Raw genomic sequence first — 18,830 nt, 5'->3', positions numbered from 1 at the left:
AAGAAATGCTAGGTCAATGAAAACACTAAACCTCGCTCTAATGCAAGATTATATCAAAGTTTATTAAACTACACTACCAAGTGATTGCTTAAGGATATTGAATATGACTGTTGCTTCACCAAGTAAAATCCTTAGTATCCAAATTCCAGTGTTGGATTTCTTTATATTACACTCAGATCTGTGGTTAATGTAATATTCCTTAGTTGATCATATGCAATGTACAAAAAGATCAGAAGCTGAAGAGACAAATATGAATATGTTTATTAAATACTATAAGATGCAATGTCTATTAACAGGGTAATAAAAAGAACAGATAACAAGCATTTAATATTCAAAGCACAAATCAAATGGCAATGTCAAGTTAACAAATGCAAGCTCAAATATTCATATAATCATATATTGAGAGGCACATGGTTCCATTTTTGTTTTAAATGCAACCGTTGCATGAATCAGAAACACTGACAAAGACCGCTGGTCAACAGGCTTTAACCAAACATGACAGACTGCACATATGAATAAATTAAAAAAATCTGATGGATTGAAACATTTAAATGGGGCATTCAGGCTTTTTGTCCACATTTCCCAAAACATGCCAAACTCCTATCAAAATCCTTGAGGGACATGAACAGATATGATCAACGCAATTACCAGCGACTTCACTGATCCTGTGCAAAATGGAATTGCGCTCACACGCAGAACCTCTCACACACACACACACACAGCAGCAGGATATTGGGGTTCTTTGTGGCTGACCAAAGACATTTATTAGAGTTGTGGGGGGGTTGGAGCTCCCGCTTGGAGGCTGCAGTGCCTGTGAAAACACACAGTGGGGGCACTGCACACTTGGGAGGTCACGCCTCCCATGCTAATTTAGCACAGTTCGCTCACTGGGGCCAAACCAGGACTCGCGGACTATGAAATAACCTACAACTAGCAAACATGAATATATAGACACACAAACACACATTATTCCCAATCCTTTACACAAAAACTCTGCACCAAAATATACCACCAACTTCTCCAAACAGATTAAAATCTCAAATACAGTTTGTAGAAAGCTAAAGGAACTTTGACATAATACATTCTTGGCTTGCCCAGAGATAATTAGCCATACTAAATTATTAAAACAACCAAAAATAAGTGCCATGTTTGTAGTTTTTCCCCCCTGCAGTAACGGGGCCTGATAAAAATGTACAATTATAGCCATTTAAGTAGAGCTAAATCTGCTAGTTCTCCGCGTATACATTATGGACTTTAAAAGAGCCAGATTTTCCAAGATATTCTGATATGGGTTTTCAGTCAAAATAAGCAGCAGACACTGATTTCTGCTTGGTTTAATATAATGAGTCTAAACATGGCCAAGTTTCACTGCCTGAACAAATATGGCTGGAGTTCATCTGGTCAGAAAAAGACACCGCTACAAATACAGTAAAACTGGCTGTTAAATACTGGTAAGAACACTGAAATAAAACATACAGATGTGTTGAATTAGATAAATATCAATGCAGGTCTTGAACCCTTGCCAGGTCTCCATTCCATAGCCAAGGTTATTTTAAACATACAGAGCATCTCTGTGGATGATATTAATGCATGCTATCAGTCTCAGAGGAGTCACTGTTCTCACCGCTGCTACTGCTGGGGTCAGTATAGGAACAAACACCATTTTCATGGCTGTTCATCAGGTCTTGGATCTCAGTATGCCACCCCAGGATCTCTGCAAGTTTTCGGACCGAATCGGAGAGATCCCCCAGCTCCATGTAGTCGCCCCTCCTCAGGGGCCTCCGTTCAAAGGGCCCGACCGCATCGCGGTTCAGCAGCAGACGAGGCACTGTGGACTTTACGGTGTTAATCAGGCTGGCGAAGGGCTCAATCTGTCACAAAGCAGATTAAATATCATAATTTTAGATTTTATAATATTAAGAACACATATAAAGAAATTACTCAAGAACGCATTGCATTTATAAAGCAAAAGTAAAGACTTTTACAATGTTACAAGAGACGTTTGAACTTTCAATTCAAAGAATCCTGAAAAACAAAAACGCTTCAGTTTCCATAAAAAAAAAACAAGTTTTCAACATGGATAATAAAATAAAAAAATAGAGCGCCAAATCAGATATTAGAATGATTTCTGAGGAATCATGTAAAAGTAGTAATGATGCTGAAAATTCAGCTTTGCCATCACAGACATAAAATCACATTTTAAGAAATATAGTAAATCAGAAAAATTATCCTGAATGTTTCCAAATACTATTTATTTATTTTATATATATATATATATATATATATATATATATATATACATACATACATACACACACACACACACACACACACATTAATTTATTAACTTCTACAAACAGCTTTCATGAGTTCTTTATTTAATAACTTTTTTTTTACATGGCATTAATGGAATGTTTATATATATTCACTACATTAATGCAATGAAAAAAAAAAAAAAAAAAAAAAAAAAAGACCTCAAATCAAAAGCTGTATGTAGAAGTTAATAAATGAATTAAATCAAATCACCAAAACACTGTTTAAAATAAAGTGTAATCGCTCACTGCAAAAGAACTACAGTCAACTATACTTGCATACAAAATAGATTTATATCCGTTTTATTATAGTTAGTTATTAATAATAACAATAATAATAATAAAGATTTTAAACCCACCTTTAAAGAAGTGCCCATGATCATGAGAAGGTCAGCTTTTGGGAAATCTTCAGCATGTTGAAAGTACTTTTCAGGCAGATCCTCTCCAAAGAAAACAACATTAGGTTTGACTGCCCCGGCACAAAAAGTACAGATGGGTACGTTGCCGTTCATTATAGCTTGCTAATAAAAAAAGAACGGAAGATTATGTAGTGTGCTAAAACGGTGTGCAGTCTATGAGTGATCTAAATTACGAAATTGATTACCTTGGCTTCCTCTGCAGGATACGGCGTATAGCAGAGGTGACAGGCAGCAGTAGCGAAACTCCCATGAGCCTCCACGAGTTTGTCATCTGGGATACCGCACACTACAGACAGGGTTGAGAATTTAACACACAACATGTTTATATGGAGTTCCCAATTCTGTCATTTATTCACCCTCAAGTTGTTCCAAACCTGTATGAATTTTTTTTCTTCTGCTGAACAGAAAAGATCATATTTTAAAGATTTTCAGTAACTAAACAGTTGATGGGCCCCATTCATTTCCATAGCATTTTTTACCCATGCTATGGAAGTCAAAGTGGGCCCTCAACTGTTTGGTAACCCATATTTCATATACATATTTTCTGTTCAGCAGAAAAAAAAAAAATTAATACAGGTTTGGAACAACAATGTCCCTGGTTGTCCTGCATCCTCAATAAACAAGCTACAATTAGTCCAAAACACAGCTGGCTAGAGTTCTTACTAGGAAAATATGATCATATAACACCAATTTTATTATCTCTACACTGGTTACCCATTTAGTTCCATATCAATTACAAAGTATTGCTACAGACCTATAAGGCCCTAAATGGTTTAGCTCCTGTGTATTTAACTAATCTTCAATCGCCTTACGATCCATCACGCTCTATCACAAAACTCTGGGCTTTTGATAGTACCTAGAATAACTACCTAAGTCCACTAAAGGAGGGAGAACGTTTTCACATTTAGCTCCTAAACTCTGGAATAGCCTTCCTGATAATGTTCAGGGCTCAGACTCACTCTCCAAGTTTAAATCAAGATTAAAGACACATCTCTTTAGCCTAGCATTCATATAATCCATCTCCTAACCGTATACAGTTACATCAGATCAAATGCACATGATTATCCTTGAATAATGTTATGAACAGCACCTACGCTAATTATTTTCTAATATCTACCGTTTTATATTGGGATGCCCATCCTGAGGTAACTAGAGAGTATGTCAGCTCCAGTTTGGACCCAGCCTATTATGAAGACTTCAGATGCCCAACACCCATGAAGAGATGGTGCCAACCACCGCAAAGACTTCAGATGACGCAAACTCTGAATCAACATGCACCAACGCTAGATTTTCTAAATGTCATAATCATTTGTTAACAAACAAGTATTCATTGCTTCAATGAGCTCATTGTATCTGCATTAAATTATTACATTGTTTAAATTAATAAATTTTTAGCATTAGATTTTGTATATGTACATTTCTGAAATACATAACTTAGAGAGTTACCTCTGATAACAGAACACTAAATTATAATGGACTCATGCACTTTCTGTAAAGCTACTTTGAAATGATGTGTATTGTGAAAAGCGCTATACAAATAAACGCAAATTTAATTTTTAACTTTAATCTCACGCTTTTCAAGTCCATCGATGTTCTGAGTGTACATGCGGAGCAACAGGCCCTTCTGATGCAGCATACGGATGAAATAGTGAACGTAGTTTGGACGGTGGTGTCCAGGGTACAGCTCTTTAGCCAATGAGAAGAAAGGATGAGGATTGTCAGAGAAGTAGTCAATGTTAAAGATGGCCTCTGGATAAGGGATGTCATACTTGGCAAGGTTTGCATAAAGACCCGTCCCTGGTGTCCTGATACAGAGACAGTTGTTAACTGAGTGACATGATGATTTAGAAGTAGTTTAAAGGTTTTCAGTAAGTATCCACCTGAAGTCTGGTATACCGCTGGCTGTGCTGATACCTGCTCCAGCAACCACCACAATGTTTCGCACCCGTCCGAGCTTCATCAGCCTGCCGATAGTTCCCAAAGCCTCGCGAGGCACAGAGCTGCCAGAGGCTGAGGAGAGAACAGATTTGGTGCTGGGACTCTGGTAGGACTTCCCTTCCCTAAAAAGAAGGAAAAATGCATAGAAAAATAAACAAACATAAAAAATAAAATAAAAACCTGTAATTTTAAAAGATTCTCTATTTAGTAGGGGTGTAATGATACATTGAGATATTGAGATATCACGATATAAAAAAAAATGTGAAGACATGTATTGATGTAATGATATGATTCACGATACAGAGTTTATCCAAAGCTCAGCTTACTGTATTTATAAGGTATAATCCACAGAAAAATTTAAATCATGTACTTTCAAACCTATGATTTATTCAACTTTCAAACATAAATGAAGATATTTTTTATGAAACCTGAGAGATTTCTGTCCTTCCATTTAAAGTCCATTCCTTCAAAACCTAAAGATCCAAAAATGTCATAGGCATCATAAAAATGATAAATCGAGTGGTCTAATCCAAATCCAAGTCTTCTGAAGAGACAAAATGGCTTTATATGATGAACAGATTTACCACAACGCGCATACTGTAATAAACACAGACGTTCAAATAATTGTGTGACGCGCGAAAACACAAGAGTGAGTAAATGCAGAATTAATTTTTGGATGAATTAACATTTACAGTTTGAGAATTGTCAGCGGGACATAGTGAGCACTGGGAGAGTGTGTGCGCAGTTTAAGATCCATCGAATGCCTGCACTGAAAGCGCGAGTACTGCATGAGAAGAAAATGAAAGTTTACAGAGTTTCAGTGACATTACTACATTAAACTACTATACATATTGTTGAATATAATGTATAATAATGCACTGGGAGAATATTTGTGAGTCCTGATAATAATATAACAACAATATTATTTCAATAATAATAATAAAAATAAACGTTTTGGCTTAAAATATCACAATAAGTATCGTATCGTGATTTGTATTGAATCATGACATGAGTGTTTTGTTACATCCCTATTATTAAGCTTTAATTTTTTATTTTTATTTTTAGCTCTTATTTTTTCTTCTGTTGCAAAGCCAACGGTTCTAATTGTTTTCGACTTTTTATTAAGTCAGCATGAAACAGTTTTTCCCCTTTTCCGAGTGAAAATGCTTCTCAAACAAAAAAAAGGTGGTTTGTCCATCATTTAATGAACATGCTAAAACAAGAGAACCAACAAATAATTTTGTCAGATGAATACCTTAACCAGGTTTAGGGTTTTATTTTTCCTTAATATATATATAAAAAAAAATCTCGTATTTTGATCATTTAATCAATTTTAGGGTCATAAAAAAGTTAATATCTTCTTTGCCACTAATGTATGTTTTACAAATGCTAAAATCTTGCTTGGAAAAAAAAAGCTTTTGTAATTGCTGATTGTTTGCTGGAAAGCACAACATAAGGATGTGGCATCTCACCGTGCTAACAAGGCCTGCTGTACACTCACGCTCATTAGGCTGAGATCATCAACAAGGCCTGAATCTGTAGGTCTAGTGCGCTGAGAGTCCTGAGTGGTGGTGATAGAACTGCGGGTCACCCTGGTGACGCCAGGCGGATTGATCCTTCTGTCCCTACTCGACTTCGCCTTGCTCATGGTGACACCTAGAAAGACACATTTAAGTTTATTGGTGCAAGTTTTCATTTCTAAAAGTAAACAGCTAGATTTTAGAAGGAATTATCAGTCCTAGCAAGGCTGCAATAAATGTTAAAGATTTAAGCAAGCTTAGATTTAATGCAATTCTGTACTTGCTGATGTGCAAATGTAGCAAGAAAACTGCATATCTTTTCATATACATTAAGTATTGAGTTGACCCCATATAAGAACGATTTCTGAAGGATCAAGTAACTGTAACAATGAAGACTGGAGTAATTGCTGCTGAAAATTCAACATTGCCATCACAGCAACAAATTACAATTTTAAAATGTATTACATTTTTTTAATCAAATAAATGCAGCTTTCGTGAGCATAAGTCAAGCACTTCCCGACCCTGGTATGCATGTGTGAGTATGTTTTTACAGTACCTTGTAAATGCTGTAACTATGTCTTTATATAAAATTGGTTCTAATTACAGAGAAAAATATATATAGTATATACTAGCTACACTTTTTTTTTTATACATGTTTTTAGAAGACACTTTTTAAAGAGATGACATGAATTGCTAGTTGCTCTTTACTTTTACCTTTCTTAATCCACCCATCACAATATTTAAAGTGTAATTAAAATCATAGCAGAGCTCTGCTGTGTCCTGCCTTTGGCTGGCGTAAAGCTTCAACGTATTAAAACTGTCAAGCCCCAACAAAGCTAATGGTTGTAATATATTTAATGTCCCCCTCCACTTTCGTTCAACAGCCCACAGCTGTGGCAGCTTTACAGCTCGGGGAAGGGGAACGGGTACAAGAGGTGTGTGTGTGGGGGGTGAAAGTGTCCAGGATTGACTGTGTGTCAACAAACCCAGCTGGAGGTGAAAGGAGGAGGCCATTTAGACCAAAAAAAAGGAGAGTGAATGGAGACAGATGATGCAGAGGTAGAATCCAATAAAGAGAGTTTGTGGGAAGCGAGAGGTGAGGAAGATGCCTGGAGCCTTGAGAGGACATTTCTCAAGCCTTTGACATCTTCTAAGGATGAATGACGGACAGTGACTGGGACAGACAGAGGAGGAGGGAGAGAGAATAAAAGGTAAGAGGGGATACAAAGAAATACATGCAATAAAACAAGGCCTGCGTCACAGAATACAAATGTGATAAGACGGGCCTTTCAACGACGCACCTTATCACAGCCGAAAGGGGCACCGTTATCACATTCACAATGACAATGGGTCAGTGTTCGGCGTGATAAACCACTACCAGGGGCCGCAGGATGCAGACGAGTGTGAACAAAATCTGGCAACCTGCAAAACAAGACCCACTATAACCGGCCATGACTCAATTCAACTCACTGGTTTCTTAACTGACAAAGCTAGCTGCAAATGAAATTGAATTAGTCAATTGTTGGCTATTTAATCTTTTTAAGCCCATCAAGGCAAGTCCTCATGAGATTCCCCTCTTCCACTTCCAATGGTGTAATGGCTACTCCTGCGGAACTATTAAAAACTACAGGGAATGGGAGGTCACTGCCTCTGACTCCTCGCTAACCACAGAGACACTGCTGTGCACATCCAATATTTCACAGCTGAGGTTATTAAGACTCGCACAGACGGCATGGAGAAGTCTACAGTACAATGCGTTGCTCTGTTCTATCAAAGTCAAGGACTCAGAATGCATTAAAAAAAACTTGTCCTGAAGTGGGAAGCCTTAGGGAAAAAAAAAGTCTTAATATTAATGACTTTAAGACATTATGTTTACTAATTCATTGTTATATTTTAATAACAGTAATAATGAAATCCAAAAATACCAAACTAGCAGTTAATAATAAAAACAACAACTATAATTATTATTAGCCACTACTTTGATTAAAAACATTAATTATTTTTGGATAATTTGTTAATAAAAACAACAATTATTATTATTGATGCTATTATTATTATTAATAGCCATTAGTTTGATAAATGATTAAAATCTCGAAATTAATACAATTATAAAAATAAAATATTAATCATTATTAATATAAGATTGCCATTAGTTTGATAAATGATTCCCTATATTTTGATAAATCATAACTATATAATATCAGTAATAATAATAATAATAATAATTATTATTATTATTATTATTTTGATTTGTGTAGAAAAAAAACTAGTTTGTTAAATTAAAATACTTTTAATAAAATGGATAATTCTGGTCCTTGATTATGATTGGCTGGGACATGTTCAAAGCTGTAAAAACACACTATAAAAACACAACAGTATAAAAGTAGCCCAATTTCACAGGAAAACTGTGGACTCTGCAACACTGTTGCTGAGTCGCTGTTCTGCGTTGTGCCGAACAACTCCCAAAAATCACTGAACTACTGAATGAGGGTGAATCAGGGTGCCCCCGACGAACATGAAAACTTAAAAGATACATTTTGGTTAGTGCACTATGCCCATGGATACATTCCTGTTACCTAACGCTCACTATGGAGAGGAGGCAAAAAATATTTTATTTTTTTGGCTAATTTGAAAGAAAGAAACATCCAGTTGCAAAACTATATTTTAACAGAGACTTCACCAATCATAGGCACAGGGGCTTCTCTCCAAAGAAGAGGGAAAAACCAACATGACCAGTGGTGTGACTGAAACCATGGAGAAGAGGTTAGCAACGGGCAGTCAGGGCAGGAATGAGCTGGCTGTCAGACTCAGAGTTAGTAAGACAGCACAGAGTCATTGTGCTGATATTAGCACACATCTCTGGCCTCTCGCTGCAGACAAATTGAGCTTAATTAGTTGAGCTGTTTGTCGATAAGCAGCTAAAAAAAGACTAAGATAGAAAATTAGTTTAGTATGGAATGTTATGCTCATTTATTCTTTTAATCATTTTTTTTGGGGGGGGGGGGGGGGGGGGGTATATATAGAGAGAGAGAGATTTTTTTTAATCGTTTAATGTCTCTATTCTTGCACACAGCTAGTTTTTTAATCTCTGCTGCCCCCTTGTGAGATGCCCCCTCTGCTGCCAGCAGGTCATTAAGTCAGTAAGGGGGTAAGTCATTTAAAAAAAAAAATCTTTTTACATATTAAGCAAGAGTACACTAAATTGATTAAAAGTGACAGTAGAATCTTTTACATTGTTACAAAAATAATATATTTCAAATAAAGCTTTTCTTTTGCACTTATTTGTAATGCCTGCTGAGAAGTCATTTTACTGTAATTTTAATCAAATACAGGCATGGACAGCAAAATAGACTTTCAAAAACACTTTCAAAACTTTTGAACGGTACTCTACACACAGTACATTTGATTTATTTATTAAGATATCAATAAAAATAATAATTGCAAACGCATTTATGTATATCAGTAATAGAGAGCAAGTCAGTAATAAAACTAGTTTAAAAATCACCCAAATTACATGTCCTTCATTTTGAGATCACTGAAAGTCATTTGTTAACTGTAGTCAAGTGTTGATCCAGTAACAACTATTATTCAATGAACTCCTCTGATAAAAGATTTGTCAGACTGATTGATACAACCCCATAACTTGAGCAGGTCTTTTTAATGAGACATACAAAAGACCCTCATGAGACGAGTTATTTACGAGTGCATGTTTAAATGTGTAGTCCTCAAGGAGAGATTTTATTGCGATTTTTTTTTGTGTGAGACATGGTCTTTTTATGTCATCACATTCAATCAAAATCAGAGTGCGGTGCAGAAACAATATTACAAACAACCAATGACAATCAGCACACTGTTCAGAAGGCCTAATGTTATTAAATGCTGCCACTCAGTGGCCAAAGTACAGTGAAATGAGGGAGCAGGGTGTAATATTATAACTTTTTTAACTATCTCAAGTAATTGGCTATTTGTGAACTCAAACATTTAAAACCAGTTAGGGCAGAGGTGCTCAATCCTGCTCCTGGACATCTACTTACCTTCAGAGTTCAGATCAACCCCTGATCCAACATACCTGTCTGTAATTAAACAAATTTCTCCTGAAGAACTTATTTAGCTGGTTCAGTTGTGTTTGATCAGGGTTGGAGCTGAAGTATGCAGGAAGGCAGATCTCCAAGAACAGGATTGGGCACCCCTGAGTTAGGGGATAGAAATTAATGCAAAGCTATCAGTATCAACATAAATCACTAAAATATTTGCTTATTGGTCATTTCTTCCATTGAAACACAACTGGAGCCACATTTCATACAACACACATTTTGGTTTCCATTTAAACTACAGTAGATAAAGTAAACTTATTTTATTATGAATATATTTTAAGAAAGTCAGGTCTAGAATCAGAGATAAGGGCAAACAAAATCTGTATATAAAATGGATTTAAAAAGTAGCAAAGAAAGTAAATGAAGGATTGGTCATAAGCTTTCTAGAACATTTAATATGCATGTAAATATGTGCAAGCAAAAGCCTCAGTCTGGGTTTTAAATAGAGATATCAAACAATACTCTGCATTATTAATACACATGAGCAGAACATCCGTGAACATGCACAATCCCGTTCTTTATGTCTCGCTTGGTTGATCAATATCTGCACATTCATTCATTCATTCATTACAATGTGTGATGAGCTGCAAGTGAACATGTTACAGTGTAGCCAATGACGAAACGCTGCATTAAATATATGACCATATCAATATTGCCCATTGCTCATGATTAAAATATAACATTTGGCGGCCACAGAAAGCTAGAATATAATATTTTTTGCTAAAAACTTGGAATATGCTTTTTAAAGGTTAAATATTTAGTATATGAAACATAAAACTAAAGAATTAGTTACTTGCCTTATTTGTTTACCCGACTGAGGAAGAAGGGAATACAGTCAACACGAGCTGCAGCGAATCTATAATGATAAACCTGGCGACAAAATAACAAATTGGGAATTAATTACATATATATCCACGTGATGTCTACTGCAAACTGAATGCCATATTTGACTCTTGAGTCTAAACATAAACAAATCCGTTCCCGCAAAACATTACAAGCTGCGTGACAATACAGGAAATACGTCATTTTATGAATAAGGGCGGGAAACCACCCCTGTGACAGCTGCTGCAGATCAACAGCCAATAAGAGCTGCTGGTTTAAATTGTTAAAACACCTGTTTACATGCAGTCCGCAGTTTATTTGCCAACCGCCATAAAATACCTAAAGAAGAAGAAGAAGAATCCGCAGTTTAGTCTTTTAGTAACAGTTTATGTCTCTGTTAAAGGGTAAAGAGCAGGATCTCTATGACATATAATAAAATAGTAGCCTACTTCCTCTAGGGTTGGGCAAAATTTTTATTTAAGAACTGATTCCCTTTTAGTTTGTGAGGAAATTAGCCCATTGTAGGTTGAATTGTAATGACATAAAGTGGAATTTACAAATCAAGAAATGTAACACAATCTTACAACAAACAATAGATGACCCGTTAGGTGTACTTTTCAGTTTCCATCTTGTCTGAACGCTTGTGGTTTGGTTTTATATAGACTGGAGTAAATTAGTGCATGGTTGTTGTTGTTTTGCATGTGCATGGTCCAAATTAATGTATGAGCTATATAAAATATACCAGTGAAATTTCAAACATTGATTATTTTATCAGTAAGATATTGATGATTGATTTTTGAATTATTGAAAATGAATGCAGGTGGTAATGTGGCCATAAGTCATGTCACAAAGCGGTATAATTCTGAAGGGGTTTATTTTTAGATAATGAGCAGGTATGTACATTATACCACTTAATGTGACCAGAAATAATGGTTGGAAGGCCTATTTATTAGAAGAGATGAGCACCATGTTGAAAGGATGAGCGGTCAGTTATACAATGTTGCCCTGGACAAGAGTCATTATTCAGAGATGTTTCATTGTTAAATGTTGTGATTATATTGCAATTTTCCATAAAATGTTTTCAGAAATACCACATATGTTGTGTGAATGATAAACGTAAACCTGTTTATATAGGTAATTGAAAATGAATGTATTTTTAAAACCACTTAAAGCTGTGACATTAATTTGAATTTCATTCCATTTTAACTCAAAAAGGAATTGCAATTCTACTGTACATAATGTTCAAATAAATGTTTGAACTTAAAAGGCATTCTTAATTCGATTCTGAATAGCACACAACCCTGCTGCTAACAATCATTTAAAGCTTTTGGATTCACCTTCACAAAAAATCTGCAGGAAAATGGTAAAGCTGGTCATTTTCTTATTATTCACCTACATTTTAACCCTAAAACAATACAATGCGCCATTCAAAGTACAGGTAAAGCACCTTTAAGAAAAATCAAGAATGGAGGTTTCTTAACAGCACATTGAACCCTATTTTTTTACAGACTTTTACTAGAGTTAATTATAAAGTGAGTATAATCACTTTGCACTTTTAGTTATCACTTTGCAGTCCATTCTCACAAGTTGTTTCAAAGAGACAAGTTAGCTGATCCATATGTCCATTATCTGGTCAAGTGAACAGAGCAAAGATAAACCCTTAATTTTCATCATACTTTACATACAGGCAAAGCATGGAGTCATCTCTCACACACACCAGAGGGGTATGAACAAGAAAGAAACGTCACTTCCTCTTCTATGTGTCCACATTGGTACGTGGTTAAAAACAGCTAGGACGCCACGTACACATTATTCAAAGATAGGTCTTTATAAGAAAAGTCTTGTCAGGTCCCAGATCTATCGTAATTTTAGCGTGTGTCTTTTTGAATCGCTGAAGGGAGCACCATATTTTTCCTTTGGAACAAACAAGGGGTGGAGACAGAAGTTTCCAAATTGATCTGCAGAAGTTTACAGCAGCAAACTTCTAACACAGTAAGTATACACTACAGCTGACAAAGTTTTCTTCTTGCATGTTATACAGGGGGTTGTTGATATTTTCTTCTAGTTATATGATGTGATTCACAAGAGCTTTATCGACATGGTAGACAATGGCTGGATGGATTGTCTAGTAGTGTATCTCTCTTACCTAACGTCATGTAACTGTCGTTTAATGAGCTGCCGCCCTGTTTTCATGTCATTTTCTTCAAAACTATCATTTTCTCCTCCTGGTTAACATGTTGTCTTCGAAAAGGGTTTATAAATGTTTATAAAGCCCAATTTCCTAAAAGTCTATATTTTGTTTTTTCCTACCTAACGCTTAATGTTAGTGTGAAATAAAACAACGAGTTAATTTATGTGCAGGATATTATTATTCATTCCCGGGGAAAGAAAATACATCTCTCAAAAGCGCCACGTCAGATTCAGTTCAGAAACAGAAAAGGTTTATAGCGACGTTCGATTCACTAATGAATCATTCTTTTGAATCGTTTTCAATGAATCGTTTGAAACTGAAATAATCCCTCCCGAGCGGTTCTAGAGTTACGTATTAAATATTTCAAATAAAATGGACTGGATATGTTTATGACTTGATATTACAGTTTTGCACTGGATACTTTAATTTAATGTAAAAATAAATAAATAAATAAAACATGCATGAATCATTTATATCAGGCCTAGTTAACGTAACTTAAATGTAAGCCTAAATTATTTTGTTTTTATGAGCTGAGTCATAGCTGCAACAGACTGAATCTGAGAAACATAATGAATCGTGTCATTGACCACGTAATGATGTAATTGGACCAGCGCATAAAATAATTGATTTTTTTTTAACCTGTTCTTTTAAATTCTAAAGAACTGGTTCAATGACACGAGTCTGACTATCTTTACTAAAGTTCGTTTTAGGACAGACATGACACTATGATGTACTGTTCCAGTTGTTACGTCATAAAGTTTCTTCAAGACCCTGATGTACACTCATTTCCACTCAATCTATGATTGCTTACGTGTAACTGTACACGTATTAATATACTGCTCAATGAGCTGTATTTTATCTTTATTGTCCTGAGTAAATGTCCCAATAAATGATTTCAGAATAATAAATGATTAAACTGGAGATCTGCATCACAGCTGCTATGTTAATATTTAATTATGATTTCTTAATTTCACTCATGTTCATATGGTTTACTAATGAAAATAAATATTTCTAATTTCAATTTAATATTCATTTAATTCACTTATTATTGCTTCAAGCCATTTATGAGCCTTGGTATGGTATATCCCATATGCAGTAATTTTATTTGTCTTAAAATAATCCTGTGTACCTGTTCTCAATGTTTGCTGCAATGTTAACAGGGTGTTGCAGGTTACATTTTGTTGACAGAATAAACTGGTCCTCCTGGTCCTATGTTGATGTTTGTTGGGTTGTTGGGTTTAGTCCCAACCTTTCACCTGGTTTTCTGTGTCTGTCCCGCCCAGATTCTTGGAAGACATATTAGAATATGTTCTCTGGAAAATGAAGGAGTGACATATTCCACATATTATTCTACCTGCCACATCTTGTTTGTAATTTTTTATTTTTTATTTTTTTTGCAGAGTAAAAATGAGTGAAACAAACCAGCAACAGGATGAGTTACCTGCATACATGAAAGATGAGCCTCCAACAGGTACTGGAAGTTATGCTGACATTTTAATATCAGAGTGACTTGCCACAATTATACCTTCTTGCAACAACCAAGCTTTTATGTTAGCATAGACATGCTAAATAAATCATTTTACAGCTGTCCTTTGTACATCTTCATGCTAGAGAATGATAACCCTCTCTGCCACATAGTGGTGCTCTTGCACAATCCAAGACTGACACTACACTGTATTATGTAGTAGATCTGTAGTAGAAGATTATTGAAGTAAAATTTCATTGTTACTTTGTTTCTTTGTATTTTTTTGTGAAATTTACTAGCAATTTCTGAGTGAAAATTGTTTCTACACCGTTATGTTTTCAGTGTATAGTAGTAGATCGGGTTATAAAATGTTGCTCCAAAAAACTGTTTAGACACTATTATATGATTGGCATTGCTTTAGGTGACACATTTTCAAATCAACTGGCATTTATTTTAAAGCAAGATGCCACAAGCACACTCTTCACGCAAAATATTTCACAAAATAAGTTTGCGTTTTACATGATAAACCATTTATATGCATGAATAAATAAGTAAAATCATGCATATTGTTCATCAGAAATATATAACCAGCTACTCCTTTTGTTCTATTTATTGAAAGTGAAAGTTATAATTGAAGTATGAAATTAAATTAAGTAGTAATTACTTGTAATAGTATTTTTATTTGTATGTAGGGATTCACATCGTAATTTTATTTTGGTTACACTTTATTTTACGGTGTCTTTGTATACGATGTAATTATACCTTTTAAGTACTGACTGATATTCATTAAGAACATGCATTTACTATAGGGTTAGGATTATGGTTTGGTTTAGCTGCATGCAATTATGCATTATTTACTGTTATTATGACAGTTAATACATGTAACAAGGACACTGTAAAATAAAGTGTTTTTTTATTAAATTTTTTAGACTAGAGAGCTGCTCCATTATCTTATCTGATGATATTTTTAGTATTAACATTTCCTTTTATTTCCTGTAGATACCAACAAAGACCATCCCCAACCCCAGCCTGGCATGTTCTCCAGGGTGGCTGGTGGGCTGTTCAGTGTCACGAAGGGGGCCGTTGGGGCCACAGTGGGCGGAGTCGTCTGGGTTGGAGGGAAAGGCATTGATCTCACGAAAACTGCTGTTACCTCAGTTGCGTCTGTGCCAGCGATGGGGGTGGGGCTTGTGAAGGGCAGCGTGTCTGCCGTGGCTGGTGGCGTGAGCGCCGTCGGCTCTGCCGTTGCCAGCAAAGTTCCCATTGGCGGAGGCAAGAAGAAGGACAAGTCTGATTGAATCACATGGCTCTGAGGTACATTTGTCAGAAGCATCTGCATCATGTCTTCTTTGACTCCTGAGCGAGATGATTGTGGAGTTCATGCTTACGAGCATATTTGGACCATATCCGTCTGCCTGACCGGACCAACAAAACGTCATTCGCAAGCTGGGTGGCCTTCATCTGCTCAATGCAAGAACTTTTGTTTTTGTGTTCTATTGGAATATGACATTAAGTGTGTGTTGTATTCAGAGTCAAACTGTTTATCTCTGAACTATGAAGTATTACATTTCTGACCAGAGATTGATACGTGGACCTCTAAATGTTCCGTTTGTGCTTCACTGAGCACTCAAAGGCACATGCTTTGTGTCTGTGACCATACATACAACAAATCTCATATGTTTTAAACACGTTACAGTAGAATTGCTGCAAGCAGGTAGGAATGAAGATAAAGATCAATCAAGTGTCCCTCAAGGTGCTGTTGGGGGAAAATCACAGACTGTGGGGTGCTGATGGTGGCGTCCATCCATCTGATTGAGTGTTTGTGAGATTACTTACTTTGTGCCTCTGGGGTCCACGTCGATCCATGCTGTCCTCACACAACTCCAGCGATCGCTCTCTGTGTCCCTTGAAAAACAGAAACCATAAATCTGAATGCTCATAGTACTGTTTTTCTTTGTTTTTTTTGTTTGGGAAACATGCATGACAATCCACATCGAAACATCTCTGTTTTGATGACTGTATCCCAAAACTCAGTGACATTTTATTTTTTATTTTCTATGTGTCATTCTATTATTCACTGTCCTTTTGCTTCTTTGTTCTGTTTGCTCTTTTAGCTCTTTAATGTTTTTCTTTTTTTTTTTATGGGCTAACAAAGAACCACATGAGGTGGTAAAGTATAATACAGTATTTTCTTCTAAAGTATTTGTTTTACCTTTACCAAAGATTATGAAAAGGAAAAAAAGTTCAGTGTATTTGAGGATTTCTTTTTTTGTTCACGTCGATATGCAGTAAACTTTATGGTATTCAGTGTACTCTCTCTTTTTAGATAGATAGTTATCAAATATATATTTTGTTTTTTGTTGTTTTTTGATTTGAGGCATTCCATATTTCAATGTAATAATGTGAATTGAAAGGACTTAAATAAAAAAGTATCACAGATGCTTGCGATTGTTTACTCTTGTGAAAGGTGCGGGCCTGATGCCAGGACACACAACTTGATTCCGGGTCTGGGAAGGTGGCTGGATTTGACAAAAGTATCATTTCAAAGCCATAAGCATTAAGGTTTGTTCACACCAAGAACAAAAAACTATAACCATAAAGTACAAAAAAAAAAGACTCTAACTCCGAATGGAGTCCACTCCACATCTATAATGATGACACAGAAACAATATTGTTGAAATTAATTTCAAGCCAGTTATTTTATGTTGTTTTTATTTTAAACTAAAACAATTTAAAGTTGTTTTAGTTTAAAATTAAGCTGAAATAAGTTAAAATATGAATATTAGAGGCAAACATTAAAAAACTAGAAGTTTTGCCTTGGCCACTAACTGAAATAAGTTAAAGTACGCCTTAAGTCAAGTCCCAGACTAAAATGCATGTTTGAGCTGTATTAACTGAATCTTAAAATATGTCAGTGCCATTGTTTTGTCTCAAGATGCACACCAGTAATGTAAGGCATGTTAAAAAATAGCACTTTCATATGTACTACAAATGTACTTCATATGTACTACAGTACACCCAATGCGCTTTACAATCATGTTGGGGTCTTTCCTTAACCACCACCAAATGTCCAAATTGAACTAAGGCCTAATCCTGGCTTAATTTAAGCGCTGTCTGTGAAACCAGCCCAAAGTGATATAAAAGTAAATTAAACCCAAATAGAAGTATAAAAAGCAAAACGCCAAAAATGACAAAAGCATACACAATTACTAAAATTAAAATGAGAACTCAAAATAAGATAAAAGCAGTTTTAAAATATGAATGAATAATAGTAAATAAAAATACTAAAATAACCATTCCAGCTGAAGAACAATAGAAATACAGACCACCAATCAAAATCCATCCTTCTTTAAAGTGCTTGAAAATTATGTTCACAGACCATAAGCGTGCATTAGTGTGGATGGTAATATACAGCAGTGGCCAAAATTGATGTCCGGCACTGGAAAAGTGACATCTTTGCCCTTTATCCAACATTATTAAAAATGTGTTACATTTTTCTAAGTATATTGCATAGTGTGCTTGATTTATTTGTGTTAATACCAAATTGTGCAAACATTTTTGGCAAAGCTGTCATACAAAGAAATGATGAACACATGCTAAAACAAGAGAGAACCAACAAAATATTAATATCTGATGATGTTGTAGTAAATGTATTCGTATAAAAAAGATTATGGACCATGCCATTGTCCCACAGCCTCTAAATCCTCAGGACCCCCACAGGCCCCATAACACATGAAGCTGGTACATAACTACTATATATATATTTTTCATTAAATGTTATCCAACCTAAATATGTACTGTATTTTCTTTTCTCTTTTTTGTTTCATTTGCCTAATTGGCTGTTGAAGTAACGGGATAAAGGGTCTGCCGCTAAGGAAGGGTCTCTGCGGGACCAGAATCCAATGAGTTGAAGTGCAGGCCAGTCAAGTTCTTCCACACCAAACTCAATACACTATTGTTTTATGGACCTGCACTTTGCGCACAGGGCAATTGTAATGTTAGAGCAGAAAAGACTCCAATTTACTTAAAATGTTTGTCTAACCTGTTAGTAATGAGTGTAGCTTAAATG

At 35.5% G+C, this 18,830-nt stretch overlaps 2 protein-coding genes across 8 annotated transcripts; one reads left to right on the top strand and one right to left on the bottom strand.

The window, feature by feature from the left end:
- Positions 1-237: 237 nt before the first annotated feature.
- Positions 238-14,671, bottom strand: LOC309507656 (NAD-dependent protein deacetylase sirtuin-3). Of its 7 annotated transcripts, XM_082181992.1 has the most exons (10): positions 13,252-14,671; positions 11,081-11,153; positions 10,259-10,378; positions 7,491-7,611; positions 6,142-6,325; positions 4,612-4,791; positions 4,304-4,536; positions 2,917-3,017; positions 2,672-2,833; positions 238-1,871 (listed from the first exon to the last, which is right to left on the bottom strand). In XM_082181992.1, the coding sequence occupies exons 5-10, from the start codon at positions 6,315-6,317 to the stop codon at positions 1,584-1,586; spliced, it is 1,140 nt and encodes a 379-aa protein (XP_082038118.1). In that variant the 5' UTR covers positions 6,318-6,325; positions 7,491-7,611; positions 10,259-10,378; positions 11,081-11,153; positions 13,252-14,671; the 3' UTR covers positions 238-1,583. The 7 variants fall into 7 exon arrangements, with proteins under 7 accessions (XP_082038118.1, XP_082038119.1, XP_082038114.1 ...); XM_082181993.1 differs by lacking the exon at positions 10,259-10,378; XM_082181988.1 differs by lacking the exon at positions 13,252-14,671 and having other exon boundaries at positions 11,081-11,316.
- tmem263 (transmembrane protein 263) lies at positions 12,850-17,200 on the top strand. The gene is made up of 3 exons (XM_082182021.1): positions 12,850-13,097; positions 14,697-14,767; positions 15,761-17,200. Exons 2-3 carry the CDS (start codon positions 14,704-14,706, stop codon positions 16,057-16,059), a joined length of 363 nt encoding a protein of 120 aa, XP_082038147.1. The 5' UTR covers positions 12,850-13,097; positions 14,697-14,703; the 3' UTR covers positions 16,060-17,200.
- Positions 17,201-18,830: the final 1,630 nt, after the last annotated feature.

The sequence above is a fragment of the Leuciscus leuciscus genome (assembly GCF_965113295.1).
Source record: "Leuciscus leuciscus genome assembly, chromosome: 10".
Taxonomy (NCBI): domain Eukaryota; kingdom Metazoa; phylum Chordata; class Actinopteri; order Cypriniformes; family Leuciscidae; genus Leuciscus; species Leuciscus leuciscus.
Note: the sequence above shows the minus strand (reverse complement) of the source record. Positions and strands in the feature narration are given on the sequence as shown.

Coding starts and splice junctions, on each gene's coding strand:
- LOC309507656 (XM_082181992.1), bottom strand. CDS start 6,317: ATGAGCAAGGCGAAGTCGAGTAGGGACAGAAGGATCAATCCGCCTGGC. Junction 3,018..4,303: donor CATCGATGGACTTGAAAAGC/GTGAGATTAAAG, acceptor CCCTGTCTGTAG/TGTGCGGTATCCCAGATGAC. Junction 2,834..2,916: donor ATCCTGCAGAGGAAGCCAAG/GTAATCAATTTC, acceptor TTTTTTTATTAG/CAAGCTATAATGAACGGCAA.
- tmem263 (XM_082182021.1), top strand. CDS start 14,704: ATGAGTGAAACAAACCAGCAACAGGATGAGTTACCTGCATACATGAAA. Junction 14,768..15,760: donor GAAAGATGAGCCTCCAACAG/GTACTGGAAGTT, acceptor TATTTCCTGTAG/ATACCAACAAAGACCATCCC.